This window comes from Toxotes jaculatrix, chromosome 9, assembly GCF_017976425.1.
Source record: "Toxotes jaculatrix isolate fToxJac2 chromosome 9, fToxJac2.pri, whole genome shotgun sequence".
NCBI lineage: Eukaryota > Metazoa > Chordata > Actinopteri > Toxotidae > Toxotes > Toxotes jaculatrix.
In genome coordinates, this window is record NC_054402.1 from 18,509,235 (window position 1) to 18,531,457 (window position 22,223).

General features: G+C 42.7%; 2 protein-coding genes across 10 annotated transcripts in view; both read right to left on the reverse strand.

Annotated features, from left to right (window-relative positions):
• Positions 1-11: 11 nt before the first annotated feature.
• LOC121187666 (dapper homolog 3) lies at positions 12-10,394 on the reverse strand. Its single transcript, XM_041047015.1, has 4 exons — positions 10,164-10,394; positions 4,008-4,140; positions 3,542-3,652; positions 12-2,598 (listed from the first exon to the last, which is right to left on the reverse strand). The coding sequence occupies exons 1-4, from the start codon at positions 10,392-10,394 to the stop codon at positions 1,085-1,087; spliced, it is 1,989 nt and encodes a 662-aa protein (XP_040902949.1). The 3' UTR covers positions 12-1,084.
• A 4,498-nt stretch (positions 10,395-14,892) lies between these two features.
• Positions 14,893-22,223, reverse strand: part of LOC121187013 (protein Aster-B-like) — a 73,901-nt gene continuing 66,570 nt past the window's right edge. For 7 of the 9 annotated variants that reach the window (XM_041046010.1, XM_041046007.1, XM_041046008.1 and 4 more), the window contains 13 exons: positions 21,874-21,954; positions 21,613-21,728; positions 20,372-20,534; positions 20,086-20,278; positions 19,758-19,901; positions 19,525-19,643; positions 19,288-19,430; positions 18,948-19,051; positions 18,412-18,712; positions 18,152-18,163; positions 17,884-17,991; positions 17,409-17,529; positions 14,893-16,622 (listed from right to left, as the gene is read on the reverse strand). In XM_041046010.1, the coding sequence (XP_040901944.1) occupies positions 16,533-16,622; positions 17,409-17,529; positions 17,884-17,991; positions 18,152-18,163; positions 18,412-18,712; positions 18,948-19,051; positions 19,288-19,430; positions 19,525-19,643; positions 19,758-19,901; positions 20,086-20,278; positions 20,372-20,534; positions 21,613-21,728; positions 21,874-21,954 (1,695 nt within the window). In that variant the 3' untranslated portion in view covers positions 14,893-16,532. The remainder of the gene's footprint in view (positions 16,623-17,408; positions 17,530-17,883; positions 17,992-18,151; positions 18,164-18,411; positions 18,713-18,947; positions 19,052-19,287; positions 19,431-19,524; positions 19,644-19,757; positions 19,902-20,085; positions 20,279-20,371; positions 20,535-21,612; positions 21,729-21,873; positions 21,955-22,223) is intronic. The other 2 variants (XM_041046011.1, XM_041046009.1) reach the window with 1 other exon arrangement.

Consider the following 22,223-nt stretch of genomic DNA (forward strand, 5'->3'; position numbering starts at 1 on the left):
CTCAGTGGCCCTGAAAGCAGCTGGTTGGAGAAGAGAAGTAGTGGACAGGTCACTTTAGTGTGAATCCACATTTTATCATAAAGGGATCTAAATGTATTCCCTGCTCAGAGATTCACAATTACACAATGAATTTTTGTACCATTACATGTTTTTTCACTACTGCACAAATAAAACATTTTCCTCTAGGATGCTGGCTAAGTGCAGGACATATCCTTGCTGTAAAACACCAAGTCTTACCACACACCAAAATTTTAGTAATTCTTTATTTTATGTTCTAAATAACATCCTAATAATTTCTAAAGCATTCACAAGAAGTTTGCTTGGAAAGTACTATATATATCTCATACTGATTTGAGGGAAAATAGAGACACTATTCAAATTATACCCTTCCAGTTAGATGATTGGCAGCGTAACCTGGCAAGACTTTTAGTTTCCAGTAATAAATGACTATTGAAAAAATACTTATTTGGGTTTAAACAGAGCTGTTCCTTCAGGGAAATTGATACCAAATTACAAAATAATTTCCGAGAAACTTTCTCAGAAATGCTTAGGAAATTTTGGACACGACCAAATTTCCTAGAAAAAGACAGTGCCATGAACAACTTTTATCTAATTTCTAGAGTTTTGGTATATAGCAAGACTCGAAGCTTTTGGCAGTGTAGTGGTCAGACTGTCATAATATCAGTTGTGTAGACTTGCATTTGGCCAACAGACATGAAGGAAAAACTGGCAGCATATTCAGTCACTTAGCTTCAGTGAGGTCCATGTCAACACAGTGTAACCTGGCATCACATCAATTATCATCACTTAGAGCAGGATAATGCCTGTTAGTCTAGTGTCTGATATGGTTGTCAGGTACAAGTTAAATTCAACCAGATACTACAGATGGAGGATCTCTGGCAGTTCTTTATTCATGCTTGTTAATGTAAGTGTCTCTCACTAAGAACATACTGTAATTAGAGGTAGGTAGATAATACACAAGGTTGGTTAGTTAACATACATTATGATTGTGACCACAAGTACCAGCCACAATGTTGCTCTGACAATGGCTTTACAACACAGTAAAACAGGCCTGATCGTGTCCTCATACAGTAGTCATGACTTTGAGGGACCCTGAGCGGAATCTGAGGATCTTCTTCTTGAGAGCATGAGAGGCTTTGATCTTGACAAAGGCTTTTGGTTGAGAGGGTGCATTGGAAGTGGCCTGTGGTGAGGGCGAGGATGAGGAGGAGGTAGAAGCAAGGCGTGGTGGCAGCTGCTGGGGCCACACTAGCCCCCCGCTCTCATCTGAGTCACTGGACAGCGAGCTGGAGGCTGGGGAATACACCTCACTCATGCTGGACTCGGACTCGGCGGGGGCAGCACCAGCGTAGCCCTCCTCTCCCTGACAGAGAGGCGCTCTCTCCTGGAAGTCTGGGTGCCAGCGTTCAGCGTGCTGCTGCTGGTGGTAATTCTGGGCCTGGGAATGGAGACATGAGTGACCGTGACGAGCTCTTCGAGGTGGTCGTCTATGCGCCTGCCCCACATGGGTCTCTCCTTCGTCCTGGCTGAGCTCCAGGTTGGAGCACCAGCGTTGGCCCCTGTTGTGGCTGCTGTTGCCCACTTGTGGTCCAGCAACCTGGCCTTGGTTCTGAGCAAGATCCCCTCTACCTTGGTGCCTCTCAGTGGTGCTGTACCTGCGCTCAGGCAGCACTCGCTGGCTCAAGAGGCTGTTTTCTGACTGGGATCGACTGGTTTTGCTGCTCGATTTCTTGGATCTCTGTCGCTCGTTGTGGCTCTTCTTGGAGGCTCTCGACTTGGAGCTGGGGTGGTCAGGAGAGGTGACGGCTCGGTTGGGCTTGGGCTGCTCTGGGTTATACTGTCTGGGGGAGCGCACAGGGGCATGGCAGGCTTGTCCAGGGACATACTGAGCACTTACTAAATTGTGCTTGTGATAAATAGGGGGTTGTGGTTGTAGATAATGCTGGGGGGATGCAGGTTCACAACAAAGGTCAAGAGCCCCAACACCACAGTTGGGGTCCAAGGAGGGCAGAGGTGATGGTAACCTCCCAGCCAGGGAGTGTGGTCTGGACTGGGGGTAGGGCAGAGCCAGATAACAGTCCTCCTCCAAAGAAGGGGCCTCCCCTCCACAGGTCTCGCCCTCTAGCTGCTCACAACCCCAGCTCTGACTCTTAGGGTTTGCCAAAAGGTCAGTGTGGGGCTGAAGGTGGGGGTCAGGGAGGCGTTGCTCTGTTGTAAGAGAAGGAGTTCTCCTGTGTAGGGAGCTGTGTCCAGAGGCACTGCAGTATGGCGGGTCAGGGCTCAGGGTGGTGCGAGGCTGACACGGTCGTGGTAAGAGGGTATGACGCTGGATGAGACCTAGGATGTAATTCTCTACCCTCAAAGCCTGCTGATAGTCCTCCTCGGTGACCTGGTCTTCGGAGGGCTGCTGCTGTTGCCAGGCTTGGTTGGCTCCAGTGTGGTCCCACTGCCAGGAGTCCACTGCTATGCCCTCCTCAGTGATGCCCTCCAGAGGTGGGTAAGGGGCAGAGAAAGAGCGGGGTAGGGTAGTGCGCAGCACCGGAGGATCCTCATCTCCATTCAACATGAGGGGGTCTCCTAATTACAGAAAACAATGGTGTTGGAGGCCAAGGAGCAGGGGGCACAGCTATATACTGCAACTAAAATAACTAAATAAATATCTATAAATATATATTGTCACCTTCTTAAAATAATGGCCTATGTCATGTGTTAACAAATATGACACAGGCCATTATTTTAAGAAGGTGACAGTATATTACTTATATATACAAATATATAAACAAAAATAATAAATAAAAGATAAACAATAATGTATTATGTAGAGTCCTGATATGAGAAAAGATAATGGACAAAGCAAAGGCTTAATTTAGTACCGAATCAAATATTTTTTATACTGGCACATGTCAAAGTGTACTACAGGAGAGACTAAACTAAGATCCTCCTAATTTAACTGTCATAGGTTAATTTGTGGTTGATGTGATCAACCACAAATTGACAGGTAGTTAGAGAAGTTTTGCTGTGACTCAGTAGCATAAACAGCATAAACTCCAACTACACAGAATACAAAGACAGTGTGGTTTCTACAAGCGTAGTTGGGGTCTTAGTACTTAATGTCTTTCCTCTGTCCTGCTTTTAAAAATATGTTTTCATCCAATGGAATATTTAAAGCTTATAAAACAGTATGTTTGCAAATGTCTCTCTAAGCTGCAGCATTTGCTGTTTGTTCTTTCCAACTGATCTCCTCCCCATTTCCTGACTGTCTGAACGAATATGATCAGAATCAACAAAACAACAAAAAAGTTTTTTTTTTTTTTTTTACTTTACAAAAAGAATAAAAGAATAGCTGAATACATGCTGTGATTTAAGCAGACGGCTTACAATGCCAAAATGCTAAATTTGTACTGCTTCACTTTGCGCACACAACGGGAATGTTTCATGTGTCTTTTGCTATTTCTGGGATTGCATGTGCATGCAAATTTAAGTGTACCTCAGTCTTTCCAGATCTGCTAATTTTTCTTACCCACAGACTTTGGCCTGTCGTCAGTGTAAGCCCAGGAGGAGACAGCCTCTGCGGGCTCAATGGAACAAGATCTTCCTTTTGGCGACTGACCCTCACTTGACTCATAGAAACCTAGGAAAAAGTGCAATTAGAAAGAGTCAGAAGAGATGACTATCTCATTCATTATAGCTCACTGATCATTCCAGTTGTATAAAAATATGCTGCTTGATGCAGGCAGTGTCTCACCGCATGTCACAAACAGACCACACAACAAAATTACAAGCAACTGGAGCATGAATGAACAATAGGAGCAGAAATAAATTACAAACTCTCTGCAGGCATATTTCACAATGCAAAGAGAAAACATGAGTTTTATTGTACAGAGAGAAAGAAAATACGCTCATTCGCTTTGTTGAACATGAGTAAATCACAATGTGCACATTTAGAAAAGTATGTGGAAAGTGAAGGTTTCAAACTGTGGAAGTACCAGAACTCGGCCGACTGTCGCCTGTGTCTCCTTGAGCTCCATCATAACAGACATCGTCTGTGTCGAGCCTCAGCTCTCCCACCTGCTGTTCCAACGCCTGCATCAGGCCCCATGGGGAACTCTGAAGAGCACTCTGAAACACAAACACACACACACACACACATCAGACTGTTCCTTGCTGTCTGTGTTTGATTGCTCTGCGTTGAGGAGTAATTTTTAAGTAGAAGGTAAGAGGCAACAATCAGCGATTCCAACAACAAAGCAAAAACCTGACCAGACCTTGCAGCCAAATTGCTAGTCTGTAGAAATGCTAATGGCAGAGGCACAGCTGTGAATCCTTCGCCGCTTGTTTCTCCAGCTGCACCCCAGCTCTCATTTTGCTTGACACTCATTATCATCAATCACCTGTGGAGATAAGCTCTGAAGTTCGTCTTCTAGTATTCTGTATTTGTGCATAGATCAGTTGAGTTTATCTCCAGAATACAATTGTGTATGGATTTAAGAATAAAGTTCAACATTTGATGCATAAAAGGCACAAAAGCATGAATCTTATCTTAGCTGCATGATGTTATCAACTAATAATTTAATTGTAATAATTAGAGAGAGTAACTGTCATTTCAGTTTGTTCAAGGTTTTTTTTTTTTTTTTTTTTACCTTTGTCTTCGCCACTGGGGATAAAAATGGCCCAAATGATTAAACGCAAAATGTCAAAACAGATAAAGCCGCAACTCAGATGTAGACTCTCCTTCACTAATAGCTTAAAATAAAGATATGGTCATCACAGGTCACCACTGTGCATCACCGCAGTGCGTCTGTGTACAACATCCCTATCTGTCAGTGGACTCGCTTACGTAAGCAAGCTTACAGAGGAAGCTGTCAGCTGGAGCAGGAATAATTTAAGGGTCTGTGAAGGGTAGGGGGGTGTTCTTTCATGTGGGTGTGTGTGGGGGCATACAAACAAACACACACTACACACACACACACCTACACACCATTTATACAGACAGCTCAGATAAACATACATACACGCTGTTTCTTGTGTCTTTAATGTGATTATATTTCCTAAACTTCAGCTGACAATGACTTGATTTCACAATAAAGGCACGAAAAGTCAAAATTGGTTTTCATAAAGACAGAGGTGCAGGAATACACATACACACACACACACACCCACACACACACGCATACACATACTAGTAAGACGGTGAAATTGGACATACCAGTTCAGCCAGCCAGGCGATTTGCTCCGGTCTCATGTCAACATCATCTGGCACACGCACTAACATCTGCAGACACTTGCACTCAAGCTTGTCTACATGGCTTACCACACATGCACACACATACACACACACACAGACAGACACACATATGCACAGACAGACACACATATGCACAAAGGCACTTCATTGTGTCATTTTTGGAAGTGATACCGTTGACACTCAAGGCTCATTAAGACACTTCATTACCAGGAGATTGAGCATGTCCTCTTAACAAGGTGACACTTTTTACATTACAAACCGTCCATGATGGAGCACCTGTCAGACAACTGCTCCAGTCTCCTGCACTTCCTGAGCACTGTCTCAGTACGTCTGTGTGTCTGTGCCAATGAAACACTGCCTATAGAAACGTAGAAAGATCCTATGGGGTGTCTATGTGCAAAATAGCTGTTGAGAGACCATCGGAAGGCACAATTTGTCATACTGGTAGACAACCATGTCTGCAGCAAGGCTGTAGGGAAGTCAGTCGGTCCAACACTTTGATCCAGACTGAAACATCTCAGCGACCATTTCATAAATTACCGTGAAATATTTTCACAGACATTCATGGCATCCAAAGAAAAAAAAGTCTACTGACTTGTCAGCATGCTGATCCCGTGCTGACATTTGCATGTAGGTCAGAGAAACACTGTGCCTTATAGTATCTGTGAGTCTCCCCACATGTAAATAGCATAATTATGGCTGGGAAACTGACTTTTCTGAAAGCTCCAGTGTTAGTAGACAGCAGGTTTAACTCATCCAAGTCCATAAGCACACAACTGTCTGAAGCTGTCAAAAGACATAAATGCCTCCAAATTGTTAGGAATCATGGGAATTTTTCCCATCTTATATGATGTGAATATGGAAAAAGCACAGAACCCACACACAGAACCCCTTGTGTGACTGTAGACTCAGTCTTAAAGGTCAAACCGTCAATTTTCCTGGACGAAATTCCATAACTCTGCCTCCACGGTTCAAGCTTGAAAAAAAAAAGCATGGGTGTGTCTCTTAAATCTGTATTATGTTAAAGAGAAAAATTCCTATAGAAAACTGGAAAGTTGGCTAGACGATCCCTTAGCACGGTCTGTTTTGCTCCAATCGGTGCTTGAGCTCTGACTCCTTTGTCCTGCAGACTAAATGTGGTCATCTTGCAAATGCTCCTGAGGGGTAATTGACCCAAGCTAACCTATGCTTCCCACACAACCTCTTCACCCCAAACACTGTCACTTCTTTTGTCTCGACAAGGGTGCTTATTGTCTTACTATAAACAAAGCATTAGCATCACTACATCAACATGGTTTTGTGTGGCAGAAATGAAGAGTGGGGAGCTTTGTTTTAGCTGCTGGCGTGGGGTAAAGAAATAGCTGGGAGGAGGAGAGACTATTGGAAATCAATTAATCAATGATGCTGTTTCACACAATCGATTACTTGCCGCCTCTTTTTTGGCCATGCTCACAAAGGAACACACACACACGCACACATACACGTGCTATCGAAGCTGTGGTGCTAGTTATTAAATCATTATGCTGCAAAAAACAAACAAACCTTTGTGGACGAACAAACCAAACAAATGAAATACAACATTTAGAAGTGTGGCTTTGGAGCTGCTTCATAGCAGGGAACATTTTGCAGGCTGGTCTTTGATTGCACTCTATTATTAATAGTCGCACACTGGTTCCCTGACACTCCACACACTGTATCATTACTGTTTTACTGCATCCTCTGCCCGAGGCTGATGGGGGATGGGGAAGACAGAGGACACGGTGCAGCCACCCTCACCTAGCCATTACGCTGTTACACACTGAGCGTACTACACATCAGCTCATTCAGCGAAACAGACTGACCTGCAGGTGAATCCAGGACAATGTAGAGACTGATTTCTTTTTACCTTCACTTGTTACATCTTCTTGAGCCACTGAGGAGTGGGGATGAAAAATGGAAGACAGAAACAAATAAGCTTTTTATTGTGCAAGAGATGGGGGAAAAAAGATAGAGACCTTGGCTGCTGTAAAGAGGATTGTGAGCTGTAGACTAGACCCTGAACCAGTCATAGGCAGAAGGCTTTTGAAACAATAACGCCAGGATTTAGAAATCTATGGAACAGGGCACACAAGGCATGCAGCCGCACTGCTGGACCCTCTATAATTAAAGCAATGTTGTGACTGGCTCCACTCAGAGAAGGCTGTGGGAGGCCGGAAACACACACACTCACATGCACACACACAAGGCACCCTGCCCCCAGTTCCACTGCTCGATTGAACTACTGATCCCTTCGTTCCTCAAACACACACGCACATTTTAGATGCCTCATTTCAATAAGGTCAATTAAATCTTAATGATAAATTCTAATTTCTCAGAGGATGAATTTGCACACACACAGGCGCACGCAGTGTTTACATAACCATAGCGGATGGCCTTCATCAGCATGCTGTTCGTGCACTGTGGCTTGTAGACAGGGCAGCAGGGTGGGTTGGCTGTGAATGGAGTCTCCAAAGAGAGACATGCACAAGGCTGTGCAAGGCTCATGTGACTGACAGCTGTGGGGACCGGCTCAGACACCGTCTTGTGGTTTGTCTGTTTGCAAACGTGTACTGGACAACCTGGTTCCTCTGTGTGGATGTACTTTAGCAATGTATTTTCAGAAACTTTCCCGGTTGACTTTGTGCACAAAGAAGCCAAAGAGCACGTGTTGTGTTTGAGTGCCAGAACAAAGCAGAGGAAACCATCCAGTGATCCATTTGAGTGATCGGTCACTGCTGAGCAGGCTAACAGCTCTGTGCTCTCGCTAATGATGTGCTGCTGTCTTAACACAAGGACACACACAACCTGATCAATGACGAGCCAGCGGTTCAGCAGAGGCACAAAACAAAAGCAAAGCCTATTGCACACACTCCTACATAAGGAACGAACACACACACACTCTCTCTTGCATATGCCTATAAACACATGATAATTATACACTTGATTTAAATCCACTATGTCAGTTTTAGATCAAATATAACTTCAGAGCACCTATGGTTTCTCAGAGCAAACACTCCTCCACACAGAGAGATGTATGTATGTCACACACTCATGCACAATTCATATATTCCCTACTACTTTCTCCAAACACACACACACACACACACACACACACACACACACACACACACACACACACACACACAGCAGGGTAGCTAAGAGGGAGGTCAGAGCTTCATGCTTTCCCAGCTGCTGTCTGGCGTCCCACAGCTGTCAACACCTTCAACACCACCACACACTGTATCCAAGAGAAAAGGCCTCTGAGCCTGTCTGGGGCCAAATTCATGTCCAAGGCAGCAACACACACACACACACACACTCACAAACACTGGCAGTCTCATGGGTCAGCTGTTACTGTGTCACGCAGTGAACTATACGTTTTGGAGACTTTAACCTACATGGGAAGATGAGATTGGGGATTTGGCTCGGACGCAGATGGTGACCTGATATTATGAAGACTCAATTTGAGACTTCAATTAGAGTCCTGTCGGGCAAAAATGTTCTCCGAGGAATTTCCCGTGTAATTACTCACACGCTTGGATAAGCATAACAGTTAATAAACATCGATTCGAAGACGCGTTGCTCAGAAAATGAACAAAGTGGGGGGGGAAAGCTGTTTCCCGTCTGTATGTGGACGAGGAGACAGGCTGACAGCTCCGCCAACACCAGGGGATGCAGATTTTAGACTGATGCGTGTGGCACATTGGAAACACTTGACCCACATGTACAGTAGCCATATCATGCCATACCCAAGTGAGGCCAGTGTAAAGGCCACCTATGCGCCTTATCCTCTCACTAGGGCCTCGATCGGCATCATTAGTATTCTGCTCCATATGCGCCTATTGTTAGGCCCCCGGCGGAGGAGAAGGAAGGAGGGAGGGAGGGGTGGGTCGGGAGGAGAGAAGGAGGTGTGAAGAGGAGGCGGCTGATTTAATTTCTTTTTCGCCCTCTTTAATAATGGCTTCCTATTGTAGCAATGTTGAGACAGCTTGTGCCTGTTTGGCGGCTCAAGAGCATAGACTGTATAAGACAGAGCTGCAGCCAAACAGAAACAAAAGTCCCAGAGCCCAAAAATGTAACTATACAGCATTAAAAAGAAAAAAAAAAAACAGACTAAATTACAGACCACAGTAAAATAAAACGTCCCTACAGTTAAAAGAGGTTGCTCAGTGATGCGTAAAACTTTGTGTGTAAAGCTGCTGTAGTAATGCGGTCACAGCGAAACTTGAATTTGTCTTGATTAACCCAGTTTTTAATTCTCATGTTAATGCTGGAGCCGCTGCGGCACAACTTCGGCTGAGCTCTACACATTAAAAAGAAAGAGAAAAAAAGCCAAGATAATAATGACATTAAAATGTTGGCTGCAACAGCAACATACAAAGCTGGTGGAATAATTCATCCCTTTATGATGTGTAGAGAGCACAAATAAGAGCTTGTTAAGTGGTAAAACCTACAAAAAGTCCATGATGAAGGAACAATGGGCCATTAAATAGAGGGTCTGTGCCACAAACGGCGGGTGCTCCACCCCCTGATTTCGTTACCCACAGGCATAAATCTCAGCCTAAAGCACAGAAACGCATTAGAACCTTTCATACAGAGACCCTATTAATCAAGTTGAGTAACTTTTTTTGGAGATAGAGGTCACCTTTACACAAAAGGCGCAGCGCCAACCAAGAGTCCACGCAACGGTCAAGCGGAATACAATGAGGATACGCTGTGAGGGTTATTAGATATTCAAAACTATGTAGGACTATGGTACATGCCAGGGGTAAAGTGGGGTCCAGCTCAGGGTGGGGTAATATGGAGCCAGCCAACATGGAAGAACTGCTGGAATCTAAACGTCCAGTGAAAAAAAAGACACTCAACATAAACTTCTTACCAGCTGACGCCTCAGTGTCAAGTTTTCCTGCCCCCAGCTGCTGAAACACGCCAGCTCTCCTCTGGAGCTGTCCTGGGGCAGAGGGTCCCCCAGAGCCAGCGCTCCCAGCACAAGACACTCCTGTCTCTGCTTGCGGAGCTCCAGCTCACATAGCCCGGCCAGACTCGCCTCAAGGCGCTCCTTGGTCCGACTGCGCTCCACAGTCACCGGGAACGAGAACGCACGGTGCATGCCCCCCCAGCCAAAAAAAAAATCCCAGGTTTATCGACACAATAAAAGCTAATTATTTCCCTTACTTTATATTTCGGGTTCTCCAAATGGCCCAGATTTACGAGGGCATTCGCAGGCTATAAAAGGCCATGCTACATCCCATTCCTTGTGATAATACGGTTGCCTTGGAGCAGCATGGTTTCCCAGACCTTCTATGCGCTATACATTTTCTATTTCGCAGCTGTCAAACGCAGCAGCAGAGCTCCGCCCTCTGCGACCAGCCACGGCGAGAAAGTGGAGAGCCATCCGCCTCTTTGCAAATTCAATCTCAAGCCTTCATTGGATGTGAGAGGCTGGCGCTGGGTGCTGCGCGTAACCTCGTCCCATCCCCCTTGATTCATTACAGTGACGCGTCGACCTCACCCATCCTCTCATCTTGGCCTGCGACTAATGGACTAGTTCAGGGGCCGGTTATTTCTGGGAGTATAGCAAAAGACTGGGGTTTTATTACCCTGAAATGAGGTGAAGCCACCATTCAGCAAGGAATTCAACAATAACCAGACTGAAAGCCTAGAGAGGAAAGCAGTAAAAAAGATCTAGGAGTTAAGACAGCATGAAATAACCTGATCCTCAGACTGTACACACACTTTAATGAGACTGTGTAATCACATCATTTAAATAAGTATTTCTTAAAATGTTGCCAGTGGAACATCCAGCTCCTATGCATTTGCATATGATACCTTTGTATTTTTTTTTTATAGCAAATTATTACTGGTACATGATTATTTAAGCATGAATCAAGCCTTTAACCATCTCCCTCTCACTCCCTGCTGCCTGCTGCACTGCATGTCTTCAAGATGCTGAGGAATGTTCAATAAGTGCATGTGTTGGAAAAAAAAATAAGAAACAGAAACAGAGGTCTGCTAAACATATTTGAGCTTTCATTGTCACATCTTCAGGGTCTCAGACAAATTCCGCTCAAATGTTCAGGCCTGATGCTCCTAAAATGGAAGAACAAAGCAGGAAAGAGGCAGCAGTGGGGCACATCTGGGCATCATCTCCCAGTTACTTGTGGAAAACCTGTACATATTTTCCATAAGGTGAATTTTCTTTTTCTGATTAATTAAAAATGAGCATATCTAATAGTGGAGAACAGGGATTAAAGGAGTCGAATCCAATTTAGAAACAAGGTATAAGCTAAATTAGGTGTATAAAACATTAATATTTACACAAAAACTGAGAAAATGAATCCATTCCAAAATTGGGAGTAATTTCATGAAAAAACTATGATTATCCTTCTGTTTTTTACCTTCAGTGACAATGGATGGGCATCACAGCTTTCCCATGGACTCGTCTGGTTTGTCTATATGACATAGAGACAGTGGTAATTAATAGACAAGTTATGCAACAGTAATTAAAGTGAGACAGCAGAGAGTCACAGAAATCCAATGGGCAGACTGCTCTGAACATATGGCTGTAGGTTAGAAGCATGCACTATAGGTACAGCTCCCAAAATAACAATGCTTTTAATATGTAACATCAATATTTGAGCAGACTTTGATTTTATGTTATGTTTTAAAATGCAGTAACAGATGAATATTTCATCTTGGTACCTCAGGCAAGCTCCCTCTGTACTACTCTAATGTAAAGTCGACCGAGGTCATATGTGTTGGGTTTTTAAGGACAACAGCTGTACTTCCTGTTAGGAAAATAAAAGAAGGCCCTTATTTTGCAATTCAACTACAAATCTGATTACTTAAGATGCAAAATGCCTACGTTATACATTAAAGTATCCACTTGGAAAGCAGTGACACTTTTTGTTCAGTTTTTTTTTTATTCATAACTTCCAGTCTCTACTTCACATGAACCAGAAAGCCACTTTTATCTTCATTCTCTATGAGGCAAAGTCATCGGCAAGTCAAAACCTACGCGCAGCGCAGGTGGGATTTTTTTTGTCTGTGTGTGTGTGTGTGTGTGTGCACACTGCAGATATACACAACATAGTATACTTACAGTATATTTATCTCATGTATAAAGTTCACTAAAAGTCTCTCTAGAGATCAAAACATTTTCTAAAAAAAAAAAAACAAAAACAAAAAACATACAGTAGAATTCTTTTTGAACAGGACTACACCAGTACATATTTTTTTTATCAAGACACACTCGAAGAAGAGCATTTGCTATGAGTTTGATCAGTGGTCGTTTTCAGGAGGTTGTGTGTGTGATTGCTATTGTGTGTTAACCAAGGCTGTTAGTTAGTACTGTGTTGTATGAGTGGCACTATTGTCTCGCTGGTTCTGTGATAGCAAGGCAAATGCCAATTAATACAGTCAGTGAAGCGCACAATTCATTAGTTGCCAGTGACAAAACGGTGGCATCCAGAACTCTCGGGTCACCTTGGTTCCACAGCTGTGCAGAGATAGCGATCATACAATCATTCTGGTGAAGCAGAAAACGGTGTGAGTGCAGACCAGAAAAGAAAGAATGAAAACTTGATTTGTTTGAGTCAAATTCGCTGGTAACGATGAGAAACATGAAGAAAACAAAAAAAAAAAAAACCCAAAACAAAACAAAACAAAAAAAACAAAAAAAAAAGTTGCATAATTGTGGAGCTTGATGAAATTAAATTCAGGTCTGCTGTGAGACTTTATTAGAGGCCCGAGTGCATATTTAATTAGGGCTGAAGAGGACGTGTGTTTTACAGCAGTTCAGTGTTTTGTTGCTTTGAACTTGACAGTGAAATAAAAGTTTACAGTTGCCCCAAGATTGAAATCAGGTATCAAAGGGATCTAACCAAAGATGGGAAGTAAAACCACCTTAATCAAGCATTTACAATGTCTCCTTCAAAACAGCTGAGAATGTTTGAATTTTTTAGACAATAAAAAGTAATTCAAGCATCTGAGAAAGAAAAAAAAAATCAATTTCATCATACACTTTAAAAAAACAAACTCTTTAAAGCATTTCAATCACATTTTCATATATATATATTTCATATATGTGACATTTCTGTACCATCATATACATGAAGCATAACTTCACTAGAATCTTTCAGTGTCATCAGGATTGTGAAAGTGATTTCTATAAAACAGAAAACATTTCCAACCACTCACATTCAGGTCTTAAGGGTTCCATGTATTATATTACTATGCCTTCTTTAAATGTAATACACACAAACAGCAGGGGTCCAATCCTCAAGCTTTTCTGCTGTTTTCAGTCAGTCAGTAACACGCCATGCAGGCACACAGTACAGATACTATTTCCCTCATACATATCACTCCTTTTTGCCTTTCCCTGACGGAGACAGGAAGAAGAGAGTGCGTCAGGCTTCAGTTTGGAGTTGCTTTGTTTGGGATGTGTTTTGGAAGATTCACATGTAATCGCCTCAATAATATTATATTTATGTAAAAGTAACTCTATTTTGGAGCAGTAACAAATCAGGAGGATTAAAATCCAGCTGCTTCTAATGAGTTTGGAAGTTGTAAATCACCAGTGTTTTGTTCCATTAACTGAAACACACCAGTGAAAACTATTTCCTCAGCCCTGCACTCACCAAACTAAGCCACTGCTGTTTCTCTCAATCATTCTTTTCCTGAAAAGGCCTTAAAGTGCTTCACTTTCTCTTCTCCTTCTTTTTTCTTAAACACAAGGAAGTTTTTCTAAGTTTGGAAGTGCTTTCATCTGTGAAGTCTGTCATCTGTAAGGGGTCTCTATTGACAAACTCTTAAGAGATGCTCTTTAACGCACCTAATCCAGTATATATATAATACATGACATACATGATAAATACTTCATTTAAAACAATGTGGTAATCTGTGAAGGTACATTTCTACTTCTTTCTTTTGGTTCAATTCAGTTGCGTAAAATTAATTTTCATGCTTTCATTGCATCCAAGACGGACACTTGAAATGGGGAAGGGAGAGTATAATTTAGGTTGAATAAGGTGTTTTAAAAACAATAGTTTGCCTTTTTGGGAAACACACTAATTTGCTTTCTTGCTGACAGTTCTGATACCACCTAGTTAGAGTACTTGAGCACAAAGAGGCACGGGGGAGACAACTGGCCTTGCAAGCATACAGATTAGAAACAGGGAACCCACTTGCTATGCAAGCTGTTCCCCCCAGTTTCTAGCCTTTATGCTAAGTTAGTTATTCAGCTGATGGCCAGAAGGAGATGGTTAGCTTAAAGACTGGAAAGAGGAGCAAACAGCTCCTTAAGCTAGCTAACTTCATATTTAGTGTATAGTGGTATCGATCCTCTCATCGACCTTTAGGCAAGAAAGCAATTGGCTGTATCTCTCAAAATAAAACTATTCCTTTTAATAAAGAGTGGCAAAGCCACAAATGTGGTGACATGGATAAAGGGTTGCTCACAGAGGGCAGATGAAGGGTCCATCTCCAAAATGTTATATATCCATTTACAAGAGAAAAATCATCAAGTTCAAGTTGATTTAATCTGAAAAATTTAGACGATCAAGTCCGTCTTCTTCCTTCTGTCAACCATGGATTCTACTTGGTATGTGTCAAAACGTGACATTAATTGATAGCAATCAATCACTTTCTAGACCTGTGTAAATTTTTTTTTTTCAAATGCTGGATACTTCATTTTGGAACAAAACTCTTCAGTTGTAAACTGTACCCTGGTGGGGCTAATGCAAGGCAGCATCCAAACGCATTAGCATTTAAAAAAAGGCAGTCTGGCTACAAGATCCAGAAAAGAAAAACAAAATTAAGAAACATACAAGTGTGGTATGGTAAAAATGTCACACTTTACAGCACACTTGTGCGCACACACACGCATGCACGCACGCACTCTCACATACACACACGCACAGTCACACACACATGCGCGAATATAATCGCGCGAATGCAGAATCATACTTGCACACTGGACATGTCACAGACATATCTGGCATGCATTTTTTAGAAGAAAACACTTTTTGTTAGAAATTCTTGAACTGGTCTAGAGCTCTGATAATTTCTTTATGTACATAAATTAACAATAAATATAGGTAATGTTTATATATTTTGAAATATATATATTAAATTAATGAAATATTCTTATATATTTCAAATATATTCATAGATTTCTTTCTAATTTGAAACATTTTAAAGAGATATAGTCACAGTTTAGTAATAAAACAAGTAAGAACACAGGTCTCCCTATGGGTCAGGCTGCAGCATCCCTTTTTCAAAGAACAATAAAGTTGTGATCAAAGTCTGGCCTTTTTGTCCAGGCTAATACATTCGACTTCATTAGAAGGATGAAGAACAACGCAGTGTAAGGTAGTTAACATTGTGGCAGGGGCAACTGACCTTATGAGCTGTGTATGAGGTTAAAAACACTGGTTCAGGTCTCAGGTCTCAATCTTCTAGATTCTACTTTTAACTATTTCCACACATTGGTCTGACAGGGAACCAGCCCTGACAGAGACCATACAGGTCAGGGTCAAACAAGGCAAGGAGCTTCCAGCTATGATACTTCTTTTCCTTTTTGGTTGAGGGACGATACTGCACTCTGATTACCTGGAGGTTTTTGCAAGGGACGCTGCAGCGAGGACCTCTAGAGGACGATTGGTTTGGAACAGTCGAGAGAGTGTAGAAAGCCATTAAGACTCGAAAGGACCCCTCCTTTCCTTTGACTCGACCTCTCATCTTCTGTTCTTCTTTTGTTTTTTTTGACACACATAGACTGGAACTGGACCACAGTAACACTGACTGAGGGGAGCTAGGTTGTCTAAATGCATGCAGTAGTTTTCCTTCTTTCTCTCTGCCACTCTCCTGGTCGACATGGCTTACAGTAGGATGCACTTGGAAATATAGAGAGTAGAAGGAAATGGTTATCCCACAAGTGTGGAGAAGGCGCACATCTCGCACCTTCCCGCAATGCCTCAGTGATGTTGGGGGACACCTCAGTTCCTGTGTGTGATAGGGGCACTTTCTGTCCATGACTTCCTCCTCCAGGTGGGTTTTTGCCCTCTGTGTGCTGGTTACCCTCTGTTCCTCTTTTTGTCTCTGTTGGACCAGCTCACTGTTGGTCCCGCTACTCCCTCTGTCCTCTCTGTCTCTCTCTCTCTCTGTCTTGCTGCTGCCTGCATACTGGTTCACAAACAAAACAGGTCCTATATTGCACAGCACGCCCTCATGGCCTTGTGGTGGTGTGTCAGTGATAGCGACTTCGCTTCTCCTCAGCCTCTGAGCTGTAGTCGCTTAAACCAATGCCTCGCTGGAGGTTCAATAAAGAGTCTTTCATCTAAAGTACAGAAACAAAGGAAAAAAAACTATGTGTTAGCTTGTTTGTTAAAGACAGTAAAATTACTCTGACCAACATTAATGAAAGGAACAAGTAACAATTCCCTCACTTCCTGTAAGATAACTGAATAAACTAGACGCCATTGGGCATCTAGTTGCAAGTGGTGTTTGTTGGCATGATATTTTTTTAATTTTTTGGGGATAACAGGACAAATGTTGATGTATTTCAATTGCAGCAAAGTAGACTTTGATGGCAGAAAAAAAAAATCAGCACCCTTAAATATGATCAGTAAGCATCTGTTTTTGCTGTCTCAGAACCAATAGGCATGAACTTCTTTCTAGATTCTGTGTTTTGTGAATCATCATCACAAAACATAACCACATAACCATGTACCATTGATAATTCCAAAATCATACTGTACTTTGCAGAAAAGCTGTAAGCTATGTGTAACAGGGTTTGCACAGTGAGTGTTCCTCGTGCTATATTTCTAACAGTGTAGGCTTATTGGCTCTCAGCCATCCTCTCTCAGTAGCGGATATTAAGCATTTTACAGACCTAAAATAATCATATACCATGATAAAGACAACTTGTCAAACTAGCATGCTAAGAGTGATGCTACAATAACTTGTTGAGCTCTTATAAATGTGCTGGATCTGAGCTGACTGTTACAGCATCTCCCCATAACTCAGTACAAAAGCAGGTAAATTCTCTGGGAGCATCACAAACATCACACGTCACATCGCAGATCTCACGTGATTTTGGAAATGCCTCCTTGTGTCTGAGTACCTGGTCTAGCAGCACCACTGACGACTTGATAATTTCCCTCCACTTCTGCAGCTCGGCGTCATGGTAACGCTGCTGTGCCTCCAGGAGCTGGGCCCACTCCATCTGTGTCTGAGGCAGTTTACTGGGAGACACACACGCACACACATACACAAACTTAAGTGGTGCAGCCACTGAAGCATGACTTCCATTTTGAGGCAGTGCCAACAAACAGTTTGGTAAATTGTTTCAGTAAGCCCAGAGCTGTTCAGCGGTAATTTTAGAAACTCCGTGTTTTCCTGTCACACACGTCAACTGCCATATGGATATAGTTTAGTGTATATGTTACAGGAACAGTGTGTGTGTGTGTGTGTGTGTGTGTATGTCTGTAACTGTATGTAAATGTTTGTGTGTGTCCGTCCTTTGGGCAAACAGCCCTGTGTGTGTGTGTGTGTGTGTGTGTGTGTGTGTGTGTGTGTGTGTGTGTGTGTTTGTGCACCTTTCATGAAGCCGTAGACCTTGCCAGGTTGTTAAGGACTGTGCAGAGTACTCCAGCATCCACAGCTTGTAGAAGAGCATCATGTTGAGGAACACCAGCAGGACCAGGCTGAAGAAAGTAAGTAAATAAGTCAATCCCTTTGCATTGTGCTAAATTATAATGTCCTAAATTAGCTGATATGTAAATGGAAATTACATTCAAATCCTATCAGGATTACTTTGTAAATACATGCATCTTGCTACGCTGGCTAATCAGATATTATATGTACCTTAAACAGATCCTATGGATGGCAATGGAAGAAGAGGAGAGAGAACAACAATGAGATATTTGTAAGGACTTTAAGTTTCACCAGACAAAAACTTTACAGGGTCTACTGGAAAAATGGATGAAACCATGCAACACAAGACTCAGAGAAATTTTAATATGTGACATGAGCATTTGTGTATTCACGTGTGTCATGTCAGCATGTGTTGAATTTAGATTTGCATCCTCGTGGTCAGATATGTAGGCTTGTGTGTGTGTGCGTACACGAAGCTGATGATGAGCAGCAGTTTGGAGACACTGTACAGAGCCAGGCCTCCGGGCAGGTGATGGTGTTCTGGACTCTGGTGTCTGGTCTGTGTGGATCCCGCCACTTGTTTGATCCTCTGAATCACTTCCTCGTCCGTCGGCGTCGTAACGGGGCTGAGCGCCTCGTCCAGATGCTGGCTGCGCATGTGGGGGAGCGGCCTCTTCTTTCGCCTCACTGTAGAGTTCTTCACCACCTTGGCCTTTGGTGACAGCTGGTGGGTCTCCGTCAGGATCTCCTCAAGCTTGGACAGCTCCAATTCTGAGAGGGAAGAGGACAGGTGTTATATGTCTTACAATTTCTACAAACTGCAGTTCGATACTGTTATTTTGTAAACCTTCTCAAAAATAAGCCACTGCTATAATCTACATTTACATTTAAGAATAGTAAACTATTCTTAAATTATATTTTTGTAAAACTAGATTAATTACATTTTCACCAATGAAATTACGAAATATTACAACTGTAAGAACAGACAAACAACAATCAAGTTTACCAAGATGACGGAAGTTTTCTTCTAGCCCACTCCAGAAGTTTTTCTCTATGAAGCCTTTCACCAACCCCCACGGCTGCTTTCTGTAGCGCAGCTCTGTCGATACCCTGAGGGGGAGACAAGTAGATAGACAGTCTTTCAGGATAAGGTATTGCATAAATGTAAATAAAAAATTACCAAAACAGGCATAGTAAAATATTAAATTGAGAACAAAATCAAAAGTAAAATTTTTGACCCCCACAAATGATTAAAACATGACAGATATGGTAAGAAATACACTGATGTACAACTACATCTCATTTGCCAGGTGTGTGCTGTGTGTATCTGACCACGTGTTACTCACCGTAACCGGCACTTGTTCTTGGCCACCCTGGTGAGCATGTAGCGGTTGAGGGTGTAGAAGTAATCGTGGTAGGGCACGTCATGTGTGATAACCTCAGCATCGATGATGTAACACTCACTCTCTTGACTGGCTTTGTACAGCGTCTGACAAAAGATGGGGGAATATGATGTGTCTTTAAGTCAAACTTAGAAATATAAATAAGAAGAAATGTTTCTTATGCACTAGAGTTGACTGTACCTGTGTCTCTGTGACTGTGGCTGTTTTCGGGGCCAGGGGATTGGACAGAGAGATGGTGTACATGATCTCTCTGGTCTGGTTCCCAGCCTCCTCCTTCTTCCATGGGTGGTAGACCACATCTGAACCACAAAACGACAAGACAGAGACATGAATGAATTGACAAATAACTGCAGGTGAGTACAGTTTTTGCCCGGGTGGCTCAGATGTCAGAGGTCAGCCGCAGGAGTACAAACCTGAAAATCGCCTCTGTTCCATGAAGTCACTCATGAACTGCGACTCAGTGAAGAGGATGTCATAGAGCTTGTCCACACTGAATTTGTAGACCTCGTTGATGTACTGCCTGCCATTCAGATCCTCATGGAAAGCCTGTACTTCACCTACACATCAGAGAGAGAGAGAGAGAGAGAGACAAGATGACAGAGAAAAATCAGAGATGTCTCTTGTCACTAGCATGATATACACCGTCTCGTTACGAGATGTGGAAACGGTAAAAGAGCAGACTTTTGTACTTGATGACATGTTTTATCAAAACACATTTTATTACTGCTGTATGCAATTTACCTTCGTCGTGTGTTTCCGAGGAGTCACTGAGCTCAGTGGGGATGTCCTCATTGTCGTTGAAGTCAAGCGATGGTGAGGGCACAGGACCACCGGGCCCACTGGTATCATTGTTCTTCTCTTCCACCACCAAGGGCACAGCCAGCAGCTCGCCGTCCGGTAGACAGTCTGCATATTCCTCTGTTGGGAGGTCAAACTGGGGAAAGGAGGAAAACAGGGATCAACCACATCAGTAATGTCCCCGTGTCCCCTATGTGTTAATTAACAATATGTAACAGATGTAACTTACTGTGATGGGTGTGTCCTGGTTGCCTGGGCTGGGGATGGTGCTGTTAGGGACGACCTTCTTATGTAGCGGAGGAGGGCTCCCTTCAGGCTTGGCCTCAGTGCTGCTCTTGGACAAGTTGTCGTTGTTGATCTCGTTCTCTTCGTTGGGAATCTCTTCGCTGAACCTGAGGGAACCAGAGAACAGCGACAGGCAAGAAACTTTCTCTTATCATATCTCTTATCTTTCACCCCACATGAGGAGCTTGCAAAACATTACTCAGTACTGTTTACAAAGATCTTTTATGGTCTGATTTTGATTTTGCCCTCCTTTGGTTCCAGATAGGTCAGATTTGAGTACAGTAAAAATGTACTGCCAGGATATTTGGACAATCACAGGAAAGTATTAATGAAACATTTGAAATGAATTCATGAACAACCATTGTTTTGCAGTTTAGAAACAATAACAACAACAGACAGTGCTCAGTTCGCACATCATTTGTCAGACTTGTGACCAGTCACCGTCTATTTATCTGAGCAATGTTTGAAAAACGAATATCTATTTGAATCTGTGTGCACATGACAGCACCTCGAACTTGTGGGAAATCAATGGGAAAACAACAGAAAATGGAGGAGCATCTCATTTGACCTCTGTTCAGCCTTTGAAGTAAATCTTTCTTCTCTCTCACTGTCAGTTCAATCTCACCCAGAGAAATGCACAGTCTGTTGGACACAGGCCACAAATCATGCTGTTAAAACATTAAAATCACTCCCTCCTTACCTCATGGGGCAGTTAACAAAAAACTTCAGACACTGTGAGTGCAAACAGATTCTAATTGTGTCTCTGTATTGATTTTGCCATATAAATCCACTTCAGTCATGAAATGGAAAATATAAATGAAGGAGGAGACAGAGCAGAAATGAAGCTTTTAAGCCTTCAAACAAATGCAGTATTTACATCTTTTGCAGCCTTTAAGTTTTTCCTAATTGCTGAGTAGTATCCAAACTATCTGGTAAACCAATAAGCTTAAAATAAACACTTCAAACTGCAGTCTAAATTGGAAGAGGGCTGAGAAGGATGTTAAGTGTGTAATTGTGTAAATAGATTATGTGTATGCATGTATGTGACCGAGCATGTGAGTACTGCTTGTTACAGCTCAGACCAGACTCTCTAATTATTTTGTAATTTGGGTAATTAGGTAATCGGCTGAAAAATGTTTTCATTGGTAGCCATAGTAACTGATGCTGCAGGCTAACCAGACTCACCCCATGGTGTTGAAGTCATCATCAGGGGGAACATAGTCCTCATCATCACTGGTTAGGCCGAGCTCGTTGCCATAGCACTGATGAACAAAGTGCCACAGTTCTTTGGGGCACAGGGGCTGCAAGAGGCAGAAAGCAATCAAATCAGAGAGGAAACCACTCCAGAGTAAAATCTGGGAGAGAAACAGAGTGGCACATTTTGCAAATCTGCAAAAATTCTCAAATATAAGCTAAAGCACACACTCGCAGATCAGATGTGCTTACCTTGTCCAGCAGCGCATTCTGCCACAGTCTGAACATCATCATGTACGTCCTGTCCCTGGCTCCAAACGAGGTGAAAAAGTGCTGTGAAGAACAAAAGGCAATCATGTCTGAGCCCACTTATCACAGAACTATGAAAAAGACTGGGGCAATTAAAGGTACATTTTGAGGAGCACAGTTCAAACCCTAACTAGTCTGTGTTTATTTTGACATATTTGGGCAGTTATGGTGGGCGACCTGTCCTCCATTTTGGTGATAAAGTTTAAATCACCAGTCTTCCTGTTACCAGTCAGACTTTATACCTTCTCTACCTCCTCTTTAGGTGAAGATGATTAGATTTAACACACATTCAC